The sequence below is a fragment of the Bicyclus anynana genome, chromosome 12 (assembly GCF_947172395.1).
Source record: "Bicyclus anynana chromosome 12, ilBicAnyn1.1, whole genome shotgun sequence".
Lineage (NCBI taxonomy): Eukaryota > Metazoa > Arthropoda > Insecta > Lepidoptera > Nymphalidae > Bicyclus > Bicyclus anynana.
The window spans coordinates 2,996,227-3,015,894 of NC_069094.1; the positions used below are offsets into that span (position 1 = coordinate 2,996,227).

Consider the following 19,668-nt stretch of genomic DNA (forward strand, 5'->3'; position numbering starts at 1 on the left):
GAACAAAACGAAATAACAAAAATTATAAGGGAAGAAAATACGCACAACAAACTGGATTTAGTTAACGAATACTGTGAAGTAGGAGTATTAGTCACAGACAAAAAATAAAGTAGTGTTCTGTGCTGTGAAGTGTGAACTGTCAAATCTCAAATCTTCTTTCACTTAATACAAAATCAAAAAATTAATCATAGTTTAAGGTAATTCTGCAATAAATGAAAATATTTTATTCACATTATAATAAAAGAAAACATCATTTGAATTACAACTTCTTTCTTCTTTTGATATGATAATACGATAATACGATTTATAAAATTAATTAAAGCTCTTATTTAATTTTATAAATGCATATCAATACCCATAAAACTCAATCTTTGTTTTTCAAAATGGTTTGTGACTCATGTCTGCTTGGGGTATTTAAGGTTCTTTTTATGTCGTTTGTGTTGTATTTCTGCAAACTCTATTTAATTAACATAGAGGAATTAGACATGGAAATGCATCGCACCCAAATGCAGAAACAAAATTGTCTGTCGTTTTTAGAGGGGGACGAGGTAAACTCACACATCGAAAAAATTTAACAAGAATAAATAATAATTATAATCTGTACACAGAATATTCAATTAATCAATGTTTTGCTGTTCGTTCGTTCGTTAGAAGAATAGAATCGATTTTTCTTTTATATATTGTTTTAATTTATTATTAATTATAATTATGTTTTTGACGACCTCCGTGGCGCAGTGGTATGCACGGTGGATTTACAAGACGGTTAGCCGTTAAAGAAGTTAGCCCGCTTCCATCTTAGACTGCATCATCAGTTACTGACTGAACATCAGTTACTGAGTGAGACTGAAATCAAGGGCTACCATGTAAAGAATAACAAAAATAAAATAGAAATATTTTCAAATTAAACGTCACGTCATCTTTTAGTGAATTAGAAGTTGTTGACCGTTTTTCATGCCATTGACTGACTGACTGTGTTGTATTTCTGCAAACTCTATTTAATTAACATAGAGGAATTAGACATGGAAATGCATCGCACCCAAATGCAGAAACAAAATTGTCTGTCGTTTTTAGAGGGGGACGAGGTAAACTCACACATCGAAAAAATTTAACAAGAATAAATAATAATTATAATCTGTACACAGAATATTCAATTAATGGATCAATGTTTTGCTGTTCGTTCGTTCGTTAGAAGAATAGAATCGATTTTTCTTTTATATATTGTTTTAATTTATTATTAATTATAATTATGTTTTTGACGACCTCCGTGGCGCAGTGGTATGCGCGGTGGATTTACAAGACGGTTAGCCGTTAAAGAAGTTAGCCCGCTTCCATCTTAGACTGCATCATCAGTTACTGACTGAACATCAGTTACTGAGTGAGACTGAAATCAAGGGCTACCATGTAAAGAATAACAAAAATAAAATAGAAATATTTTCAAATTAAACGTCACGTCATCTTTTAGTGAATTAGAAGTTGTTGACCGTTTTTCATGCCATTGACTGACTGACTACTTACTACACAAACCGGAATTATTAGGGAGCTTTTTAGACGACGAAAACGATTACAACAATGAAACATCGATACAATTGATAACGCGTTAGATCGTTGGTTGTTTGAGAGAGAGGTAACGTCTTGCGGGGCAGGTCTTTCTATAATTGGTCCGTGATAATTAATTTGTTGTATGTGAATCCGGACTCAAAAGGGCTAGAACCCAGAGCCGTAAAGCTTATTATTAAAAATAAAATGTATGTGAATCGAAACGAAAAGTGTCGCTTAAAAGAACCTTTTTGAGTAGTATTATTGTTGTGTAAAAAACCTAAAGTTGTGGACTATAGAATTTAAAGCTACCACATCACTGACTATTCCATAGAGCACCATCCTCTATCTGTCACTGTCAATTGTCAACTGTCAGATAATTTGTCAATTGTCCGGTTTCGGGTCCGTGTTTTGAAAATTGTTTATTTAAAAATTGATAAAAATAAATAACTTGTGTCACGGAATATTTCTTTAATCATCAAGAGCATAAAATGCTCAAAAGTGTGAATAAGAAATACCTCTTCACATTGTATGTCTCCATTATTCGGCCGTGCTTCGTTTTGGCTCAAACGAATATGTCCACCGGCAGTGTAGATGCAGGTAAAATTATACCACATATTACAATATTACGTAGAAATACTCAAATAAATACAACCGTGATAGCCCAGTGGATATGACCTCTGCCTCCTATTCCGGAGGGTGTGGGTTTAAATCCGGTCCTGGGCATGCACCTCCAACTTTGCTGTTGTGTGCATTTTAAGAAATTAAATATCGCGTGTCTCGAACGGTGAAGAAAAACATCGTGAGGAAACCTGCATACCAGAGAATTTTCTTAATTCTCTACGTGTGTGAAGTGTGCCAATCCGCATTGGGCCAGCGTGGACTATTGGCCTAACCCCTCTCATTCTGAGAGGAGACTCGAGCTCAGCAGTGAGCCAAATATGGGTTGATAATGATGACTCAAATAAATAAAAAATAAATCACAACAACTTAAATTTATATAACTATTTCACGCCCACTCCCTCCCTATCACATTAAATTCCATTTAGCACAAATCCAGCAGCTTTGTATTTTACGGGATAAAACTTAAACCTTTAATATTATCTGTAGCTGCTCCTTTTAACCACTGGACTAGTATGAGTTAACTTGCCGAATGCTGTACAACACATGATATTAATTGCTATACACATTTTGTGCGCTGTAGCATAGTGCTGTTGTCGTGAATGGTGGCAGCTTTCGAGAGTAAAATAAACTGTTACTTGCACCATGCTACAGCACAGAGACTGTAACCAAAGGTTGTCTGGTAGAAATCGCTAAGTAATAAGACCACCTTTGTACATTTCTGCATACCTTTCTCTGTTTATTACTTTTATTTTTGTTACTTTGCCATATACTTTACATCCATGTTTGTTATTCTTTAATGCTGCAACTACTTAACCGATTTGGCTGAAATTTAAAATGAAAATAGATAACACACTGGATCAACACATAGGCTCTGTGCGGGATTTTGTAAAAAGTGAATTCTACATGGACAAAGTTGCGTCTGCTACTAAATCAATAAATTCTCCTTTGTAGCCAATGGATTAATTACCATATTTCTTTTTAGATAAATATTCTGTCGCCTATGTGACTGTACCTAATAAAGATGTGGGTAAAACTATAGGGCACGGTTTAGTCAAAAACAAATTAGCCGCCTGCGTCAATATTGTGCCTGAAGTTACATCCATATACGAGTGGAAAGACGAAATCAATGAAGACAGTGAGGTAATTATTCTTTACATTTTCAGACTTACAGTTTTTTGTGTAGGTACTTGATAGATATGACCTCTGCCTCTGATTGCAGAGGGTGTGGGTTAGAATCTGGTCTGGCGCATGCACCTCCAACTTTTCAGTTGTGTGCATTTCATAAAATTAAATATCATGTCTCAAACGGTGAAGGAAAACATTGTGAGGAAATCTACATAACCAGAGAATTTTCTTAATTCCCATTGGGCCAGCGTGGTGGACTAAGGTCTAACCCCTCTCATTCTGAGAGGAGACTCGAGCTCAGCAGTGAGCTGAATATGGGTTGATAACAAACTACCTGTAGCTTTCTATTAGAGAATATTTCAAATTGGTCCAGTAGTTTTGGTATTCCTTAAATACAAAAATGCAAAAGTGTAAGTTTATAAATTTATAAAAAAAAATTAAAGTCCTTTGTATATTTTCAGGCTCTGCTTATGATAAAGACGCGCACATCCCAAGTGGACAAGCTGACTGAGTATGTGAGGTCTGTACACCCATATGAGGTGTGCGAAGTAATCTCATTGCCCATCAAGAATGGAAATCCGCCATATTTGAAATGGATTGGGGACACGGTGCCAGAAACAAATTAGAATGTAATATTTTTTTTTTTATTTTGCTTGTAGATACCAGAATTACAGTATTTGGCAGCATTTTTTTTTATTTTTTTTTTTTGATGGCCTATCCAGTCTTTGCTTGTAATCTAGAAATCCCATTATTACCAAAGTGCCTGTACTGGCAAAAGTGTAAAAATACTGGTTTTATGAAATCAGCCGGTTAAAATTATTTTTTAACCCTGCCATTTCGATGACTGCCATATTGACCTTTATTAAATAATTATAATAACTTTTAAAACCGGTGATGAGTTTGGCTGGCTAAAATTTACTCTATGCAAATTCATGAAAAAAAAATGTGTCTGAAACATCTTGTACCGAATCGTAAATCTATGGTCTGAAACCTTATATTAATAAATCTATGGTCTGAAACCTTATCTTATTGTTATGTTGGTCAACCATAAACAATTTTATTGATGTTTGCAATATTTACTGCCAAGTTCTGTATGTACATAGAAGATTGAGTTATATAGACAAATGTATTGTATGTAATGAATTATGCTATATGTAGGTATGTATGTATAAATAAGTATGTAGTTAGCATATGAGCTTATTAACTAGCAGATGACCACAATTTATTTCACGACACAATCAGTGTAGACAGATAGGCTTCGACCATGGCCGTGACCTCCGTGGTGCTGTGGTATGCGCGGTGGATTTACAAGTCGGAGTTCCTAGGTTCGATCCCCGGCTGGGCCGATTGAGGTTTTCTTAATTGGTTTAGTTCTGGCTGGTGGTGGTTGGCTAGGCTTTAGCTGTGGCTAGTTACCACTCTACCGACAAAGACATACCGCCAAACGATTTAGCGTTCCGGTACGATATCATGTAGAACCTGAAAGTGGTGTGGATTTACACTCCTCCTCACAAGTTAGTCTGCTTCCATCTTAGATTGCATCATCACTTACCATAAGGTAAGATTGTAATCAAGGGCTAACTTGTAAAGAATGAAAAAAATAAAATAAAGCTACCCGCCTACCGGCAGAAATACCGCAAAGCTACTTGTATAATTTTTAGCCTATGATTTCTACAAAATTCATTAAAATAAGTTCAGATGTGAAAATGCTACACACACAGACAGACTTACATTCACATTTAAAATATTAGTATAGAATAAATACTGTAGGTACTTTATTTTTCAAGATTATAATGCTTTTTACGTTAAAATAATGTATGTATTTTATTAATAAATCAGTTATGAGTTGTCTATTAAACAATTGTATATGTTAATGTTAATATTGTCTTGAAAAAAAAGAAGTCTCACATTTTCTTGTTTCTTCATACTGTCTAGTTAAATAGTTAATGTGGCAATAAAATGTATATAAATGTTTATTTTGTTTGAATTTTGATTAATAATAACACGCTTGTGTTAGGATAAACATTTAAAACCAAAGTTAAAAAGAGGGGTGTTTTAAGTTGATGTATGTCTGTATATATACTTACTAGCTGACGCCGCGCGGTTTTACCCGCGTGGTTCATGTTCCCGTAGGAATACGGGGATAAAATATAGCCTATAGCCTTCCTCGATAAATGGGCTATCCAACACTGAAAGAATTTTTTAAATCGGACCAGTAGTTCCTAGGATTAGCGCGTTCAACCAAACAAACAAACTCTTCAGCTTTATAATATTAGTATGGATGAATGTGCAACATTGTAGCTTGTCTGTGGCGTCAGGGGTCTTATCTAATTAATAATTGCAATCTTTAAAACTATTTTAATTGCCTTAATAAAAGGTAAGGTAACCACTATGTCGAGATGGGAGGCTAAGTCTTAAAGAGGAACGCTCTTGCTTCTAGGCAAGAGCGTTCCTCTTTAAGACTTAGCCTATTCTATTACTTACAAATGCCCAGGTTTTAGGAATCAGAAACACAGACTTCAGGAGCCAGTGTCATATCTTAGCCATGCGTACATAAGAAGTAAGATGCAAAGTATACTAATATGTATTCATCATATCAGCCGATGGACGTCCACTGCAGGACATAGGCCTTTTGTAGGGACTTCCAAACACCACGATCCTGAGCCGCCTTCATCCAGCGAATCCCTGCGACTGACATCGTCCACCTCGTGAGGAGTCGACCAACACTGCGCTTTCTAGTGCGGGGTCTTCGAACTATGTGCCCCGCCCATTGTCACTTTAGCTTCGCGACTCGGTGAGCTATGTCGGTGACTTCGGTTCTTCTGATCCCATTTCTGATTGGATCATGCAGAAAGAGACTGCTCGTTCCATTGGCTGTTGTGTGTCTGAGCCTTCTTTTGAGACTCATTGTTAGCGACTAAGGCTCTGAACCATGGAGTATTAATTAATATTAACGTTAATATTCCATCACAACTGTGGGTAGTGCAATCACATGCACAGTGCACTATCCTACAGTTGTAGTTAATAAACCCAGGCTTTAACATGCATGTGTACTCAGTGGCGTGCACACGGTTTTAACAAGGGTAGGCTCTATACATACAAATTGTAAAAAGTAGTAAATTCCTTCTCCAATACAGGATCGCAATTAATCCTCATGGTATGCATGGTTGATATTCAGCTCTTCTCTTTTAAATTTTGTAGGTAGGTATGCTTTTTTCGAGATAAGCTGCGTTTTTGATGTAGGCATAATTGATGTGGATATTAAGAGACTGTGTTGTTTTCTTAACAGATTGTCAAAACCAATGCGAAAGTTTTAACACAGTAATATGTAGGTAGGTAGCTACTATTTTTGTAAGTAGGTACTAATGCACAAAATCACTTAAAAATAATTATAAAAGGATTCATTAAATATTTAATCTTTAAGTCTGTGGAAAATACTTTGTTATTCGAATAAATTCAACTTGTATTGTATAATCGGAAAAGTGTGTTTCAAATAACTAAGATACGTACTTCAGAAGTTTTTAAAAGGGGCATTGTGAACGGTATTCAAAGAGAGCCGAGCCATTCTGTTGACGTTTGCATATTTCCTCTATAGTATTCCGTAGCGGCTCTGTAGAATCTGTAGTCTATAGCCGTCTACGAGTTTCGTAGCGCGCAGTGACGCACGCAGAGGGCGTCGTAGCCCCTGAAAACATTGACCTCTCAAACCTCCGCATTCCCCACCGAATGTCGACTCGAGACGTTCGCTCCGCTTCCCGCAACACCGGTCTGAACGTAGCGACGAACGGGCGCGCACATCGGCCCAATCGAATCGAGCAGCAGTGAGCAGTGTTACGACAACACGAACCCTTCGCAGACGTCAATAGCCGAGCGTGCGGGGCGCGCGGATTCGATTTGCTGAAACGTAGTGTGCTCCAATGAAACAAACGTGACGGTTGACACAATCCCTTTGCACATAAGCTCAGCAGTTGGCGGAACTCTTGGAGAGGACTTCGACAGATACAGAGAAGATAGAGAGGTGGCAGACAAGGATCAGGCAGTGAGGGTGCTCTCGTGTGAGACGGGGAGCTGCGCTCGTGAGGGCGAGGGTATCCGGCGGCAGAAGGTGGCGGCGGCGAGCGCAGGCCTGCGGGTCGGCATGGCGCGGTAGCGGGCCAGCGCGCGTGCGCGGATCGATCGCGCGCCATCGAGCGCTAGCGGCGGGGCTCAGTAGCGCGCGGGCCGGCGGGCGAGCCGTGCGTCGCTACACGTGCATGGCGCGTCTGTCTGGATGCCTCGCGCCCTCGGGGAATGGCTTCGTCCGAGGAAGAGGCGACAACCGCGCCGAACAGTGAAGATGACTGCCTCAGCGAGCGGAAATGGTGGTGCTTCCTCCTGTCGTCGATCGTCACGTTCATCGCGGGCCTCTTGGTGGTGCTGCTATGGCGGGCCGCAGGCTTCGTGTGCTGCCGCCGCGAGCCGGAGCTGTCGCCCAACGACCCGAAGCAGAAGGAGCAGAAAGCGGCGCGCCAGGGCAAACAGGAGTTCGAGGGCACCTTCATGACCGAGGCCAAGGACTGGGCCGGCGAACTCATCTCCGGCCAGACCACCACCGGACGAATTCTGGTGAGTACCCACTGCACTCTAGGCTTGACAGATTGCCGGGAAATCCTAAATGTCTAGGAATTTTTCTCCTCGTCCAGTGTCCAGTAATAAAAAAAATAATTAGTCACTAATTCACGTAATAATCACGGAATGAAAACACCGACCGTCTAAATAAAATAAATTTATCATGTCAAACAGTTGAATGCCAGTGAATCTGAACGCGATTGTGTCGTGTAAAATCAAACCGCAAACAATGTGACAGCAGTAATTGCACTGACATAGTACGTGATTTAAAAGTTAACGCAAAAAGTACCTACCTACCCTCAGTTTCTTAATATTTTAGATATACTTAATTAGGTAGGTAAAAGTATGTAGTATGAGAGATTGATTGACGGATTATTTACTTTAAAATGCTTGGCAAGGGCAACTTTGTAAACGCCCTTAGGTCACGCTCAAATAGTCAGAATTTTGGAAATGCAGACCTTTTAGCTATTAACTAACCCACCTTATTCTTGTCTGACGTTAATTTGTTTTTGGTTGCCCTAAGCTTACCCACTTCTAGTAAAGGTTCATACTTGCTGGAGGTACTCGACAACATACAAGGTCTTTTATATTCATCTTTCGCGCTCGAGTAAATCCAAAATATTCCCCTTATCAGCTCCCATTTTATTTTTACCAGTCTTGTCGACCACTGTGTGACATTTACCAACGAAATGCGAGTAATTTTGCACATCAGAGTTGTTATATTTACGATTAGATACTTGTTATGCTTTTGCAAAAGATATTTTTATGATTCCGTGTTTTAAACGCTTCTTCTGTTAAAATATATATTAAGGTAAACGATATTTTATGCTATAGATGTGTTACGTGCCTACAAAATCACCGCAAAAAGTGACCCGAATTTAGCTACTCTACTGAGCGCACACATGCACAATTTTGTGTTTAATTCCATTATACAGGGTGTCCCGTAATTAATGGATAAAACTCAAATGGTAGACGCACCAGACAATTATCTAAAAGTAATTTGAATAGATTTGAAAAAATTTCTAGGGTGACCAATTAATATTTTTTTTCGGATGTTTAAAATGTTTCTATCTTGAATCAGTTTTTTTTCAATGCTGTAGCTACTATAATTAATATTTTAAATATCTGATTTTTGTTAAACATTGCGTACTCGTATTAAATTAACAATGTACTGTAATACTATTTTTAAAAATAATGTTTTATTTGTTTTGTAGAAGAAACTTTGATTGCAATTATTATTCTTTCCATATGATGACCCTTAATCGTTTAAAAAGAAAAAAAGAAACGAACTGTCACCCGCACCATCCTACATGAAACGAACTGTAGTGCCATATTATTATAAAATCTTTGCATTAAGGTCAGTGTTAATCGGTGGGTAACATTAATTTAATTAGTCGATAAACTCTGCGGCTAATTTACTTGTCTATGCTCAAATTAATTGGGCCATTCCACAACTCAATACGAAATTCTTCGCGTTGTCTCTTCCGCCATCCATACATCCGTCCACTTGATGTGACGGCAGTGACCTAAGTTTGACCTACTTTATTTTTATTTTGGTCAATATTTTTGTATGTTTTCTTCTAACTTCTTGGTGGCTTTCAATCGTCTTTACTGTGACTTCTTCTAATAGTGACTAATAGTATAACCGTGCTATTTTCATCTTAAAGTCCTTTTTATAAAAGAAGTCCGCGGCTAAAACTTAAACAAAAATTTACAGCCCCTTACATAAATGACACTATGAACGCCATTACCAAATGACAGTGAGCGCCATTATGACATTAGCGCCGCGTCTACGGGACTTCTATCATGAAAAGGACTTTACTTAATATAAACGCGAAAGTTTGTATGGATGGTTGTTACTCTTTAACGCCGCAACTACTTTATAATATATACACGGGATTTTTCTATTTTGCTGGAAATGATTTCTGACGTATTTATCAAATTCTAGCTATTTATACTTGCGTTTATACTTGCGTGGGATTTTTATTTGTAATAATAATTAATATATATAAATATAAATAATAATTTTGATAAAAAAGACATACCATTAGTAGTTTAGTATTTTGGTAGAACTAACTGATATTAATACTTATTAACTAGCTGCACCACGTGGCGTTACCCGCGAAAAATAACTATGTACCTACTAATTTCATTCAACCACGTAATTTTATTTCATTTTACCACGTAATTTTATTTTTCAATAAGGTTATAATCTATCTCCATTCCAAATTTCAGATAATAGCTAACAGCTAGAATTGGACAAATACGTCAGCAATCTTTTTCATCGTGTATAGCTAAAAACTACCTCGATCACATCCGCTTTCGAATATAAACTGTATCATAATCGATATTTTCGTTTAGAAGCTACAATGCCACAGACAGACATAGAAACAGACAGACTCGTCGGATTGGTTTAAATCCATACTTAATATATTATAAGGAGGAAAGATTTGTTTGTTTGCATTGAATAAACTCTGAAACTACTGAACCGATTTGAATAATTCTTTCACAGTTGGAAAGCTACACTTTCCCCGAGTGTTATAGGCTATAATTTATCCCCATATGCCTACGGGAACGGGATCCACGCGGGCGAGACCGCGCGGCGTCTGGTTGTAGTACGATTAAGTTCTATTATACGAGTTTTTAGTCGACATACATTGTATTATATGTTTAGCTATAGTTACATATACTCGTATATATATTTAGAATGGTTACAAAATAGATTAAAATCTGTTAACCGCACCATAGCATTGTTCACAAAGTTAATGACACTAATTATTGAATTTTTTTTTAAAACCATTAATTTCATTTTCATTGTTGCATTTTTAACATTAACATGTTTTTTTTATACAAAAAAAATATATGTAATCGTGAGACTTCTGGGTTTACTAAGTACAGTTTATTAATATATTCTTATGTCATAGATATTATTAGTCAGTATATTTTTTTCTGGGTATTATTTTAACTGACTTCAATCTATCTTTAGTTTGAAATTCGTTTCCCATTTCATATTGATCAAAAAATGTCTACTAAATAGAATTGAACACATGGGTTTTAGATAATGAGCTGTCAAACTTTGTAAGTTTTATCAAAATCTACGAATCGTACAGACAATGGATGATTTTGTGGCCTGGAAATTACATGATCACGATGTAGCGCACACATTTTAATATCTACATAAATGTAATAGAAGATATATCAATAAAAATGACATTCACGAAAATCCCTGGAATAACCCGACAAAAATTAATTCTTATAGATACAGATAATATATATACACGCAACTATACCTACCATATTCCTTATTAGCTGTTAGGAATATTAGTTCAGTACCAAGTAAGTGATGTATTAATTCAAGCCATTTATTAAATCATAAAGATTTAGTATTTTCAGACAGTTCTTTCAAAAAAGGCTTTAATTAACACAGGATTACACTGAGCAAACTGAGAAGGTAGCACATACGATGTTATTTCTTGGGTTATTAGTTTAATAAAAACATTTTTATAATTTTGAATTTTGTATTTTTTTTTTTATTAAAATTTTTGGTTAACTGTAGCTGCTTTTTTATGTACTTAAACTGTAAACGGATTTTAATATTACGGAAATAAGCATGCTGTGTCTACTTGAAGATTGTACAGAGTCTTGTGTTTGTATTTTTAGATTGTAATTATTGTGTAAATACTGTAGCAATTACTAGTGGACCAAATAAATAAATAAATACCTTTAAATTGAAAGCCAATTTTTAAAGGTCCAATTTCGATTACTGGACGACTACTAGTTGTGTTAAATGGCTCATCTGATATTATAAACGAAGTTACTTTAGGATTAGACTATAGGATGAAGCATATACGTTTAACTAAAACTGGTAGGTACGGCAAATAAACGTTGATTATTACGTTATTTATAATTTATTTTAATCTAGAAAATCTGGGATTAGAATCTCGTGACAAGTCGAATAAAAGGGCCTGACAAAATAAGCCACGCCTTATTTACATCGAGCGATTCGTTAGTCCGATCCAGCGCCGTCAGCACGTGACTTGTGGGGACTCTTCACACTTGTCTGCTCTCAAATCACGTACGCAGTGATTTAGGTGTCATGTATGATGTCCCAATTCGCAGATATATAACAGTAACTTATGATATCAAAATCAATACTATAACTCGAATCTGCTCGTCACGTCACCTCTTACCGTAGGTACGGTTTTTTCATTTGTAAAAGCTTTAAAAACATAACCTTTCATCGGTACTCGGTCAATAGGAACTACAGTATTTACAGGCAATGCTTAAATCAACTAGGTACCTACCTAATATTAATCAATAGTGTACATATACAATTCACACATGGCAAAAGAGAAAACGCAAAGCTACGAAACATGGCACAAAAAGGAAAACTGAAATATGGGTAAATAAAGTTTGTCCAGGTCTGGCTGGTGGGAGGCTTCGGCCGTGGCTAGTTACCACCCTACCAGCAAAGACGTACCGCCAAGCGATTTAGCGTTCCGGTACGATGCCGTGTAGAAACCGAAAGGGGTGTGGATTTTCATCCTCCTCCTTGACAAGTTAGCCCGCTTCCATCTTAGACTGCATCATCACTTACCATCAGGTGAAATTGTAGTCAAGGGATAACTTGTAAAGAATAAAAAAAAAGTGCAATGAATCCTATTCTATTCTTGCCGCCTAAATCCTATTAAGTCTCCCACTGTCGTGAAGCATTTTTCTCGAAAAAATACAACCTTTCCCTGGCAACAATGTAAAAAGGAACCTCAGTCAAGTTTTCGGCGTTACGTAACGACCGCTCCGCGCCGACGCGCGTGCTTGTGTGAATCGTCCCCGATAGACCCTGACCCAATTCCTTTATCGATGTGCCACCCCCGGTTCAAGTACGTTCGCTTTCCCCCACTCGGGCGATGCGCCTAAATTTATTGGTAATCGACAATCGTAAAGGTATTTTTGACACGACTACCGTTTGGAGGGTTGTGTTTTATGTAGGTAACTGCTTGCCTATGTTACAAGCGGACATTCAATAAAATCGGCTTTCATCCCCATTTTAATCCCATTAAATACACTGTAGTAGGTATAATATTGTATAGTGACTATACTATATGTTTAAAAAATAATTATCAAATTACAAACTTATATATCAATATAACTTGAAAAATTACAGGTTTTCATACACTTTCAATCCCCATTTAACTCTATAGGGGTAGAACATCTTAATTCCCGAAATTCGTTATGTTTTATACTTTGTTGTACCTGCCTACTATTTGAAAAGTATAACTTGAGACATTATTACATTAGCAATTTACTTATTTATAGGTTCTTGGACATACTTAAGAATGTTCAAGAAATTAATAATTATTTATCGACTATCCTGTTAACAATTTTAAATAAGATACCTATACATTAATGTTTTTACGAAAAATTAACATAATAAAACCAATTCTTAAACCGGCTATCAGTTTAATTCGAAGTTTATTCATTTGTGCAGCTAATAATGAAAAACAAGCACCAAGAGATAACATACCTGTTTGTTGTAACTAAGTATTAATTGAAGATGTCTGAAGGTGAACCACTTGTGTTGAATATGATCGAAACAAAAAACATCAAGTAAAATCTAACAGGTATCGAATATCGTGATTTGCGATGCAGCAAAAAATTACCTATATAATCATGATATATCCGAGTAGCTCTAATAGATTGTATAATCGTAAACGTAATCCAATGTTTTTTGACCTCTCTGGCGCAGTTATTGCTGTGGTCCTGGGTTCGAACCCCAGCTCGCGCCGGTTTGTAAGATTTTATAATTTCTAAAATGTTGTAAAAATATATTCAGCGTTCCGGTACGATGTCGCGTAACCGTTGAAGGTGTGGGTAGAATTGACTTGAAGCAAAAATCGCGAACAACACACTCAGATTAAATACATATGGACTTGTATTGCCAACAAAATTGTCTGTAATTTTTAGAGTGGATACACAAAAAAATTTAAATATTTAACACCAATTAATATATTATGGTGTCCTTACACCACACACTGACGGGAAAGACTGTACTAGGAGTGGGTACGACAATAGACAAAAGGGGCGGGAATCGAACCACCACCCCTCGATGATGAGTCCGACCGCTATTACCGTTGAGCTATTGAAGCTAAAAATTAAATGTTATATAAACTTCATATTTTAGTAAACTGTTTATATGCAATTTATCTACACAAACCGGCTCTTTACACGAGTATACGTTTATATAAGTTTTTATAAACGCGTTAGATCGTTTATTTTTGATCTATGACAGAGGGATAACGTAGCGCGAGGTCCCTATGTAATTCGTCTGAGACAACACGTTGAGATGACCGTGGATGGCTGGCATAACGCAAATCTATCAACAACAAAGTTTGACGCCACAACTCGACCTCGCAGTAGTTTTGGACACGGGAAGCGTTTGTAAATTGTTTGAACCGATCTGAACCCATTGTTTTGGCAACGATTTTCATTTGGCAGCCAGACACTTATACTTTTATTCATCGTACACGAGGTTTTACACTTGTTAGATAGGTATTTACTACGTCTTCATACAAACAAAGAATTTGTATTCAGTACCTATAGCTGTCTTCATATATATATGTCCGGGGTATGCACCTCCAACTTTTCAGTTGTGTGCATTTTGAGAAATTAAATATCACGTCTCTCAAACGGTGAAGGAAAACATCGTGAGGGAACCTGCATACCAGAGAATTTTCTTAATTATCTGCGTGTGTGAAGTCTGCCAATCCGCATTGGGCCAGCGTGGTGGACTATTGGCCTAATCCCTCTCATTCTGAGAGGAGATTCGAGCTCAGCAGTGAAGCGAATATGGGTTGATAATTATGATGATGATGATGATCATCTATACTTATATTAAAAAGCTGAAAATTTTGTTTGTATGTTTGTTTAATTTAAACGAACGTCAGATTGGATTTTTTTGTGTATGATAAGCGAGACTCATGAGGAATGATATACGCTTAATTTAAAGGGGAGAGTGGGGTATAAATAGACGGGAAATTTTTTTATGAAATTTAACTCACTTTTATCATGTTGACTTATGTTTACATAATAAACGCTAAAATCATGGTTATCTTGCGTAGTTCCAATTAGGTAAAAGACTTGTGCATATCCTAAAAATAGACAACATACACTTTTCTTCCTCGCCATAAAAACGAGCTCTTAAAACGGAAACTTAAAAAAAAAACACGAAATAAAAAAAGTGGAATTCTGCAACCATTTTAAAAGCACGAACTGAAAGCGCCCCTCATTTCTTTAAGTAATCCCCGACGAGTGGGATCGCGTGATAGCGGCGCTTATATCAAAGTAAAAGACTTACAATACCTTTGTGTACAAACACCGCGGTTCCATTTCGTATTTCTTTTTGTTTATCACGAAAATCGATTGAGTTGACACCGGCTTTAGCTTTTGTTATTGAAGAGAACGACGTGTGAAAACTTTTTCATAACGTTTTCATTTCATTTTATGACCGGTTTGCTATGCATATTATATATATTAAACGCAAGCTTTTAGTAAAGTCTTATTATAGTGTTAATGAGTATTTAAATGATAAAAAAGCTTGGCGTTAAACTGTATTATATGACTGTGTGCTTAGTTTTAAATAAGTTTGTAGAATGGTGATAAATAAAACAAAATAAACCTTGGCTGAGTTTGTTGTGGGCTATTCTCGGACCAAGGCGCGTTTGGAACCCTCGTAACTTTAATTTTGAGTTTTCGAATGATTATTATTACCATTATCTTAAGTTTAATATTATTACCTGCCGTTTCGAAAGAGCTTGTAAACTAAGCCTATCTGAAATAAAAGAATTTTGACTTTTGACTTTTATGGTGAGATTATAGTATTTTATTCTGATTAGCTCCTAAATGTGCAGTTATGTCACCAGAGTGTCTAATCGTTATAATTCACAATCCTGATTGCAGATTCGTATTCTTTTCACATACATATTGAGTAGGTCAATTTTCCCATTCCCCCAATGATGTCCGGTTTTATGTTGTACTAGCTGACGCCGCGCGATTTCACACGTGGTTCCCGTTCCCGTAGGAATACGGGGATAATATATAGTCTATAGCCTTCCTCGATAAATGGGCTATCTAACACTGAAAGTATTTTTCAAATCGGACCAGTAGTTCCTGAGATTAGCACGTTCAAACAAACAAACAAACAAACTGATGTATGAATGCTTAGTTTATATAATATCACCTGACCTAGTTAATATCAACTAAATTAGACCGTTTATTTCGTTCCGTGAATTGAAATTGCTATATTCTTTGAACAGCTGTGTATTCTGCGAATTAAAAAACCGCCAAGCAAACATTACTATGTTGGCCCTCTTTTAAATTTATAATTCTTAACCCGAACTATGTCAAGAACTGGAATTGAAAACCTTCATATTCATTTGATTGAAACCACGGCATATTAATGTGAATAAAGAGGCCAGATCCACCATCTTAGAGTGTATTAAACTTATTCGAATTGAAAGTTTAAGTTTATACATCTAGACAAGGTATCGCGCAAGCACAGACAAGCGTGTTCCACTATGCCTGCACCAAAGCTTACGATCAGGCGTACTAATAACAAGAAAACTTCTCAAATCTCGCTCTTCTTCCAATTTCAAACCTTATTTAGAAGTATGAGGCCTATTCAGTGAAGAAGCCTCAACATATTTAGCTAACCACTCGGGAATTAGGATCTCTCCTTTGGTCCCATAAAAAGTCAAATCTTCTAAGCTAAAGTCCGAGTCGTCTCACAAGGATAGCCCTTGAGAGGCCTTTATGTAACCCAGGGATTTCTAGCCCTCCACAGTCGACTCTGCGCTTGTCCAAAACACCTATAGTGACCATCATTATCATTCATCATTATCAACGCATATTCTGCTGAGCTCGAATCTCCTCTCAGAATGAGAGGGGTTAGGCCAATAGTCCACCACGCTGGGCCAATGCTGAATGGCAGACTTCACACACGCAGAGAATTAAGAAATCTGTCAGGTATGCAGGTTTCCTCACGATGTTTTTCCTTCACCGTTTGAGACACGTGGTATTTAATTTCTTAAAATGCACACAACTGAAAAGTTGGAGGTGCATGGCCAACCCACACCCTCGGGAATTGGAGGCAGTGGTCATATCCACTGGGTTATCATGGCTCACATAGTAATTATCTAATTATGAAGCCTATAGCAAATATGCCTATAGTCAACCTGACGCTAAGGTTGAAAATCAAAACAGAAAAACTTTAGGAACAGAAATAAGCATGGCTATTATATTTCCCAATCACAGACAGTATTGTGACTTGTTAATGACATTTTGGTCGTATAAAAACTATGTCTGTCTAGCATTATATATTTATTATAGCGTCGATGTGACGTTTGAAACTTGTAACCTTACACCAAGGTCGCAGATATTACAACGAGTATTGATTAGTGTTATTTTCTGACTAATTTAAAATTCTCAAACGATGTTTCCACAGCTTCTACGTAAATTATCATATTGATTTCTTCTTTTTTTTCTGACTGTGATCTCACCTGATGATAAGTGACGATGTCTAAAGTCTTGTTTAACATGGAAGAGTTACGTAAGTTTAAGTTTATTCAGCCTGTGTAACTGATGGTTTCTACGCTTTGAAATACCGGAAAGCTATAGCTTGGCAAATTTGTTCGTAACATCCCGATGGTCCGCGAAGGCCGGGAGGCGGGTAGAGATGCCCCCCGTCCCTTCCCCCGTCGCCCGCATGTCATGGGAGTGCCATTAACGAACTTGCCAAGCTATAAATTACTTTGCGGTACGTAGTTGCAGGTAAAGTGGTAACTAGTCACGAGCAATGCCTACTGCCTGAACCAATTTCGAAAATATAATATCAAACCCATGGTTAAAACCATTACAATTACACAGATTCAGTTCCGCATCTTAAATTCACGACATGTTTTACTTTAGATCACAAATAGATTTGGATACAAATTCTATTCCAGAGACTCTGTCCTCAAAATGACAATCACTGCTAACGAAACAATTTTAAAATCCTGATGCACTAGACGTGTGATTTGAGACAAATGAATAAACAATTAGCTTGATTCTAAAGTTCGCTAAAATTGTTAGCTTTTGAACAACTTTGTTCGTTTTAGTTGAAATAAAATAGCTGCCAAAAGTCCAAGTTGATAGTAGTGTTGCCGTATTTTTACTATTTGATCTTCGGAAGTGGATTCGACTATTTACGTAGAAGCTTTTATGTCGGGCGTATTCTGAAGGCTTTATCTACAGTTGTGGCTTTGGCTGAGAACTTTATTTGAACTCTGACACTTACGTAATGGACTGTTATTATTTGCGGAAAGCGATACATGGGTTTAGACTTTTGTAATGTTTGTGAGGACGGCACACGCGCTCAATGCATTTTTGGCAACGCTTGTAGGTGTCTATAGGTATAATTTATCTATAGCTACTTGATAATCCATACTAATATTGTGAGCTGTGGTAGCCATTGGCGTATCTAGGATTATTTCCTGGGGTGGGCCTGGGATGGGCCTGAACAGAGTCGTAACTCAATATAATAATTTCATTAGCAATATTAGTAAACGCAGACCTCTGAAACGGCTCGACTTATTTATTATTTTTTCTTTGTATCTATGGTAGGTATCAGAAAAGGTCATAGTATATTTTTTTTTAAATATTTATTACTTATAGGTTTTTCTTTATTATAAGTTGTAATAGTTATTATTTGATATTTTAAATTATATTTTCTGTAAAATTATTAGTATTTCGGCGTTCTTCATAGAATTTCAATTTGGTAGCCCAGTATCCTAGGGTGGCCACTGGACTATTATAGGGTGGGCCCGGCCCACCCGGCCCACTTGCTATATACGCCTATGGTGATAGCCCAGTGAATATGACCGCTGCGTCTGATTCTGGAGGGTGTTTGAATCATCGAATCATCGGGCATGCACCTCCAACTTTTCAGTTGTCTGCATTTTAAGAAATTAAATATCACGTGTCTCAAACGGTGAAGGAAAAACATCATGAGGAAACTTGCACACCAGAGAATTTCTCACTCTGAGAGGACTCGACTCGAGCTCAGCAGTGAGCCAAATGTGGGTTATGGATATGGGTATTACAGAATAGCACTACTGAACTTAACAGTTTTATTAACACAACCCCGTGTCCCCAAAATGTAACTCAGCTATACATAGTTTATATTATTAGTAATTTAGTATTAATGATTATTTGTATCAAATATATTAGTCTTCTATAAATGGAAGAGCGGGGCCGCCCGTCACAAGTTACAGTAGTTTTTTTTTTTTTTGTGTTCAGTGATCAGTCGCTTGACTATAAACTGAATTTTTCATAGCAGATCATGTTTCTAGTTAAAGATCACCCCATTAAGCGACTCTTCGTGTTGTGGTCCTTTTTTCGGGTATTACTATTCACCACATAATACATCCACAGGGAATCGCTTTAGTTACAAGTTACAGTAGGAATACTGCAAAATTAATGGGATGGTTCCAATTACTATACTATGTTTATATGTTTGAAAAATCATGTACTAATATGTTACATCTTTGGAATCCTATTAAATAAACGAATTAAATTAATTAATTTAATTTATTTATTTAAAGTATTGTAGGAAATATATTAATAAATTTAGACAAAATCGACATAATTTGTCCCCGAATCACAAATGTAACTTCATCTATACATAGTTACACCTAGTTCCCAAATCCGGTCCAGACGGCGTGACCTTTGAATGCTAACAGA

General features: G+C 36.8%; 2 protein-coding genes across 20 annotated transcripts in view; both read left to right on the top strand.

The window, feature by feature from the left end:
• Positions 1-1,899: 1,899 nt before the first annotated feature.
• On the top strand, positions 1,900-5,259 carry LOC112043451 (protein CutA homolog). The gene is made up of 3 exons (XM_024078858.2): positions 1,900-2,136; positions 3,143-3,300; positions 3,747-5,259. Exons 1-3 carry the CDS (start codon positions 2,028-2,030, stop codon positions 3,909-3,911), a joined length of 432 nt encoding a protein of 143 aa, XP_023934626.2. The 5' UTR covers positions 1,900-2,027; the 3' UTR covers positions 3,912-5,259.
• A 1,465-nt stretch (positions 5,260-6,724) lies between these two features.
• Positions 6,725-19,668, top strand: part of LOC112043486 (calcium-activated potassium channel slowpoke) — a 96,455-nt gene continuing 83,511 nt past the window's right edge. For 5 of the 19 annotated variants that reach the window (XM_052884887.1, XM_052884888.1, XM_024078932.2 and 2 more), the window contains exon 1: positions 6,725-7,890. In XM_052884887.1, the coding sequence (XP_052740847.1) occupies positions 7,576-7,890 (315 nt within the window). In that variant the 5' untranslated portion in view covers positions 6,725-7,575. The remainder of the gene's footprint in view (positions 7,891-19,668) is intronic. The other 14 variants (XM_024078935.2, XM_052884892.1, XM_024078924.2 and 11 more) reach the window with 9 other exon arrangements.